The sequence below is a fragment of the Lactuca virosa genome, chromosome 1, assembly GCF_052849685.1.
Source record: "Lactuca virosa cultivar CGN04683 chromosome 1, Lactuca_virosa_CGN04683_v6, whole genome shotgun sequence".
NCBI classification, from domain to species: Eukaryota; Viridiplantae; Streptophyta; class Magnoliopsida; order Asterales; family Asteraceae; genus Lactuca; species Lactuca virosa.
In genome coordinates this window covers 314,182,525-314,189,169 of record NC_136426.1, presented here as the reverse complement: position 1 = coordinate 314,189,169, position 6,645 = coordinate 314,182,525, and the positions used below count along the sequence as shown (strand labels likewise).

The window sequence follows — 6,645 nt, the reverse complement described above, 5'->3', positions numbered from 1 at the left end:
GAAATAAATAAATACAATATTCAATAGAAGACGCAATACTTGAATGTAACACGTTTAATGTGTTGAAGCATGATTGCATCATAATTCATAATTTATGTTGGTCGCATAAATTGGAAAACAAAAATGAAATATCGTTGTATAGAGTGGTAGGAAATGAAACATTGTAGCATAATTATAGTAAGAAAACAGAACATTGTTGCGTAAATATACATTATTTAATCTACGTGTTGTGTTTTGGTTTTGGAATGAAGATTAAAAACATCATTTCATAATAAGATTAAAAATTAAAAGTAAAATGCTATAATTGGGTAGATTTTCCCATAACAAAAAGAAAAAAAAAAGGAAGTAAGATGCTATGATACACAACTAAATCAAAGTACATTGCTATATTTCTCACATTTAACCCCCCAAAAAAAATAAAAAAAATAAATTGATGAACATGAACCTCACATTATTGAGTCCACCATGGAGGTCCCGCCTGATACAAGTGTTGTTGTCCTTCATCTTCATCCCATGAAATTTGAGAAGCTTGAAGGCCAATACTCACACCAGGTTCCTTCCCGTGTTTTGCAGCCCACTCTTCAATGGCGGATTCACTTTCAAATTGTTTTTTTGACTTCCCGGGACCCACTAGCTCTGAGACTACAGCTGGCATGTACAACGAGTCCCCCACTATTGGTGCACCACATGCTGCTAGTTGAGCTCGAATCTGTAACATAATACATGTGAATGTTTTGATGGATTTCACTAAATGTAATTCAATTAAACAGATAATAAGTAAGTATCAGAAAAAGGCAAAACAGGTCCCTGAGAAATTATAATAGATTATGTATGTATGGATGCACCTGGTGAGTACGACCAGTTAAAAGGTTGATCTTGCACTCATATGCAAACTCTTTATTTGGCCAATTCAAATCCTGAATTCCATTCTCTTCTTCAATGGAAGCATTTGGCCATGGAACTTTCCTGCATTCCAGGACCTCCAATTGGCACAGATTCCATCCGGGAATGAAGTCTGCATGTTGAAAGAATTTGTAAATGCAAAAAATAGCAACGTACTTTCATTTATTTGTTTATTTGTTATACAATCTTACTTTCAATTGTTTTCTTATTAAAATATTCTACTTTGAAAAATCTACCTCATTATATTATAGCATTGTGCTTTCATTTTTATTTTATTTTTTCTAATTAGTAACCGTTGAAAAATCTATCCAATTATGAAACTGAAAATTGTTTTGTATTTGAATGATGTTGCTATAACCGGACATATATTTCAAATACAATGTTGTAAAAGAAATAAAAAAAATGCTATAATACACGAATAAATTGAAGTATGTTGTTATTTTTACCTTTGGAAATAATTTTTGGAGCCTTTCGAAATGGTCGCATGTAATGGGTCATGATGCCAGGTGGCACATAAGCAGCAGCAAGTGCAAGATAAAGTTTCTTCACTTTTTTCTCCTGGTGGAGAAGACACCCCATCACTTACAATCATAAAAACAGATTAAAAATAGGTCAAAATACAGAAAAACACTTGTATTTTCACAATTTTATCAACCTAGTTTTTCTGTAATGATTAGACCATTATACTTTTACTCACGTTTAAAAGAACCATTTCTCAGGGGCATAATACAGAAAAAGCAAAATGTGGTTCAGGGGCTAAATGGGTAAAATGGGGAATTATGTTTTTTTTTTCAAAACTAGGTAACATGGAAAATATATATAATGTTTTAATCACTACAGGAAAAAAAAAAAAAATAGTTAAGAGAGAAACTAAACTTACCCTGATCATTCTATGGAAAACTGAACAGTAGTCCTTAGTTCTAGCTAGCACAACACTGCAAAAAAAATGAGATTAATTGAATTTTTATTGGGTAATTTACATAAAAGCCACTATATTTTGTCCCTTTTTACAGTTTAGCCACTAAATTTTATTTCAGTCCACCCATTTTTTAAAGAAATATCCAATGATCTGATTTAAACTTCAAATAATAAAATACCAGCCATCCGTGCAATTATCAATTTGATGAGTTGTCTTTAATGGAGTAGTTAATTTCAAGGCACGAGTAGCAAAATTTGCACATGTTTCTTCAATGTTGTCTGTAGTTCCACCCACCTAACAAGAAAGGAAGTGAGTAACAAAATCCCATTTTTATCCTCGCAGAAAGTAAATGGGACAATTTCATTTTTCCTCAAATTTAGGGTATCTAGGTAGAAGACTAGAAGTTAACAAATATGTTTTAATCAGCAAGAAGCAAAAAAACAAAAAAAATGATTGTATATTCCATGAGAGATAAGATGAAGAAGGATAAATGATTAACATACTGATGTGCCAGCTGGCTTGTTAAGAACCACATACGACTCTGTCACAGCAATTATTCTTGACTTCCACTCAATTTCATAGCATCTGCCCAAGAATTAACAACTCAATATTATCAGAATTTTCAATAAGTAACAATGTATTGTTCTCACATATAATCTTTGTTCCAAATAGAGTCCAAAATAAATAAACATAACACTAAAATAAAGTAAGTTACTAACTCATATAGGGTATAATTGTAATTTCCTATATGAAGTACCTTGGAAATCTTTTTGGACGTACATGCACCCTTACATAAGTCCCGGCTTCAACAAACTCATCAATACGAGTAATCCTGAAAGTATTTTGTGCCTCTCTTAGGGTTTTCCCTTTGAGTGAAGGTCTCTTTCTTAGGAGGGACGGATTGGTAAATTCTTTATACAATCTGATTTCTTCCATTGTTGCGGTTGAAGGAGGCTTTGGGCATACAAGGGCATAGTGCACTGCTCCAAAATGAATAAGATCTGCAACATACCTTCAAAGTTCAAGCATATCAATAATAGCAATTTGAACACAGGTTTGTTGTTAGTATAGCCCAGTTTCTCAATTGTTTCATGAGTACAAGTTTATATTCATATAGAATGGTGTTCATTTGCATGGGTGATTGTGAGTTGTTTGAATCATAACTTTGAGATAAATGGTTTTGACAAATACATTCAGTGAAAGTAAAAGTGACTCATCTTCAAGAAAGATGATATTTTTGTTCATAACAAACTTATATTTATTGGTATATAGGAAAAAAGGAACATATATAACAACTCACAAGGGTGGAAGATCCAAAGCTTTGGTAATGAAGTCAAGAATGGGTCCTCCTTCTTTAACAACTAAGTGCTCAATGTTTCTTGGCAAAACATTCTCCGCAGGGCATGGAAGCAAGCGACCATATTCCTCATGGCTGAAGAAAAAATCGGTTTGTTTATCAAAACAAAACACCACTTAGCAACTCAAAAATTCAGCAAGTTTTTGCGTATTATTGGAATTTGGAAATGCCCTTTTTGCTAGTTTACCTAAATGGTAGACTACGTCTTTTTTGAACCTAAGATAGATTCCGATAACTATTGAGTTTAGATTCTATATCCAAATACCTGTCTCAATCCTACTGTAAGTTTTGCAAATACTAAAGATTGCGTACAAGTAATTATAGCAAATGACATAGCCAGTTGTACGTATGTGCTCTGTTTTTAGTATGCTTTTGGAAAAGTACCGCTTATGATTGGGAGTAGATAGAGTAGAGGTAACTGCTAGAGAATCAGGGAAATCGGATGCGAAGACTCTGCTACTGTTTTTCCGGTGAAAATTCAAAACGGATTCCCAAACTGAACAGCAAAGCCTCCTACTTTTGTGGCGGTGGTTGGTGACAGCGGCTGATGTTTGTAGTATTGTGACAGGGATGACAACGAAGCTTCGGTACTTGGGGAACCGTAGTAGTGACGAAACCTTCGCCATTTTCATTGTTGCACTTGCAAGAGCCTAACAAAGCGGTCGTTTGTGAGAGAAAGGAGATGGGTTGATAATAAAAGGTAGACAACTTAATACTCTAGTGTTTGGTAGAATTGGATAGTATAAATAATAAGGAAACGAGAAATCAATTCTTTTTCAATCTAAACAAATCTCTATTTTTAGGGGAGAAGATGGGCTAATTCGGAGATTTAATGTACCTACTAACTAGGAGATCCCGGATCAATCCAGATAGAGGAGACAAAATAGATAGATAAATAAACCAAACCCTGCTTCTAGCCCTACCAACTACATCTTGTACTTCATCTCATCTCCGGGACACAATCTATGTAGCTCTTTAAGTAAGAAAAGAAGAGGCTAATTTGGAATAACTTTTTGTTCTTTTTTTTTTTTTTTTTCATAAACTCAAAGATGAAATTACACGGAAAAAATATGCCTCTGTGGAGTTTGTTAGAATTGAGTTGAACTTAACCAATCATTTAACCAAGTTACCTAGAGATACCCAATTCTCATCTAATGTAATATTAGATGTTAAATTTAAAGATGAGTTTAAAGTCTAACATTGAGATATCCAATTCCCATATAATGTAATATTAGATGTTGAATTTAATATGGAAAGCTTGATGTAACACCTGTTCCAGGTATTATTTAATTTATGTAATTTTTAGGGTTTTGTGCATGGACTCGGCGAGCTGGGGAGCTCCAACTCGTCGGGTAGAGACTATTATAGGGACGCGGGATTTGGGTTCTACTCGACGAGTCGGAAGGCCCCGACTCGACGAGTAGGAGCTGTAAAGAGAAACCCTAATTTTAGGGTTTGCACCCTATTTAAAGAACATAATCCGCCTCTTGTGGCCTCCCTTATCACTATATTAGCCAGAGAAAACCCTAGTTCGACCTTGCACCTTCTTGAGTGAGAGAAAGAGCTTTTGTGAGCAATTTTGGGGTATTTGTGAAGGATTTTAGAGCTTGAAGAAGAAGGAGCAAGGAGAGAAGCAGTAGATCCGTCATCTACTCTCTATTGGCCATCATCTTGAGGTATAAAGTCGTTACTTTGATCTCTAGTTGCTTAGATCCCTTTTCTTGGAAGTAAATGGCAATTGTGGGTGCAAAAGGGAGTCAAACTCATATATGAACTTATCACAAGGATATGGTTCCAGATCTGGACCTCTCTAGGTCCCCAGTGACATAAAGTTGCTCACTTTATGTAGTTTAGCCCCTTTCCATGCACTAAGACCTTGTAGGAAGCTTAGTTTTGATGTTATAGCCTTGGAGGGCCTTGCATGCACGTAAAGTTTGCAACTTTACGTGGTATCTGCACTAGGGGAGGTTGGATCTGAATTTTGGGACCTTAGATCCCACTGAAAAGGGCTGAACATGAAAGGGAATGAAGGAACTCGTCGAGTCCCTTAGCTGACTCGACGAGTCGGGTAGGGTTTACCCGTTTTTGAGAGTCGAGGTGATTTCGGTGAAAGATTAGAGTTTTCGGTCTGCATGGGTTTTCGGTCTTCTGGACATTGAGGAACTCGACGAGTTATATAGGTGACTCGGTGAGTTAAAGAGTTACTTGGGTAACTCGACGAGTTTCTAGATGCACTCGACGAGTTGAGGTCAGCATGGACTGTTGACCTTGACTTTGACCAGGGTTGAATTTGAGGGTATTTATGGTGTCCCGGGATCGTGACAAGTTAATTACATGATGATTATAGGCAGTTGAGTTGGAGCAGCAGAAGGGATATTTGATCTTAGCTTGTCAGTTCAGCATTCGAGAGGTGAGTCTCCTCACATACCAATGGGTCTAAGGCACCAAGGCCGGCCTATTTTATGATATGTGGAACACTTGTTGTGGTAGAGATATGTGGTATGATAGTTAGTTATGCTTAGTGTTATGCTAGCTATATGTGTGATATTTATAGGGAAGACCATGTGAGGAGCCCATGGCACTTGGATGTAAGACTATGAGGGGGAGCCCATGGCTTTTCAAGTAAAGACCATGGGAGGAGCCCATGGCACTTGGATGTAAGACCATGTGGGGGAGCCAATGGCTTTCCAGCTAAAGACCATGGGGGGAGCCCATGACACTTAGGTGTAAGACCATGTGGGGGAGCCCATGGCATCCTGGAGTAAGACCTTGGGAGGAGCCAACGACATCCTTATATGTTAGTATGCATGGCTTATGTGATATATGTAGCTTCTATAGCTAATATGATATGTGTTATGTGGATTGTGTGTGGGGTATGCTCTAGGGGACTCACTAAGCATTAGTTTACAGTTTGTGGATTTGTTTCAGGTACATCTGAGCCAAGGGGCAAGGGCACGGATTGATGGCGCGGCGTGCACTCTCTCAGACATTTTTATGGGACACTCTGATGTTTGGAAATAATATTGTTATGAATATGAATTTGAAAACAATTGTATTGAGATTTCATGGTTTATTGAAAAGTGTTTTGACTATTTAAAAATGAAAATTTTCTTTTGAAAAATTGGGTTGTTACACTTGATATTTTGAAGATTGGAACATATTATTATCATCATCCCAAGGTATGTGAGTTAAGGAGGTTGAAATTGTATTTCTTAATAGTTCTTTTGAAAAATTACATTTACGAATGCAAGAATAAAAGGACTACCTATATAAGCATGAAGTTTAGTTACTTCAAAAAGTTGAGACTTGACTTTTATATGCTTATTGAAGAATATGAAACAAGGCTAGTAAAATATAGTGTCAAGTTAGAATTTATGAGAATATAAACTGTTGTCTGTATTATTTTTATCTATTCGCTATGAATAAAAATGATTCAATCATTAGTGACATCCTGATATTCGAATAT

At 36.0% G+C, this 6,645-nt stretch overlaps 1 protein-coding gene and 1 long non-coding RNA gene across 3 annotated transcripts; one reads left to right on the top strand and one right to left on the bottom strand.

The window, feature by feature from the left end:
* Window positions 1–246: 246 nt before the first annotated feature.
* Window positions 247–3,811, bottom strand: LOC145167868 (RNA pseudouridine synthase 6, chloroplastic-like). Its single transcript, XM_079087136.1, has 9 exons — window positions 3,564–3,811; window positions 3,123–3,254; window positions 2,580–2,834; window positions 2,326–2,407; window positions 2,001–2,116; window positions 1,784–1,838; window positions 1,350–1,461; window positions 846–1,015; window positions 247–709 (listed from the first exon to the last, which is right to left on the bottom strand). The coding sequence occupies exons 1-9, from the start codon at window positions 3,809–3,811 to the stop codon at window positions 452–454; spliced, it is 1,428 nt and encodes a 475-aa protein (XP_078943262.1). The 3' UTR covers window positions 247–451.
* On the top strand, window positions 2,751–6,285 carry LOC145167876 (uncharacterized). 2 transcript variants are annotated; one of them, XR_013741498.1, is made up of 3 exons: window positions 2,751–2,876; window positions 3,095–3,879; window positions 6,108–6,285. It is a non-coding gene; the product is annotated as an uncharacterized LOC145167876 (long non-coding RNA). The 2 variants fall into 2 exon arrangements; XR_013741499.1 differs by lacking the exon at window positions 6,108–6,285 and adding an exon at window positions 3,983–4,094.
* Window positions 6,286–6,645: the final 360 nt, after the last annotated feature.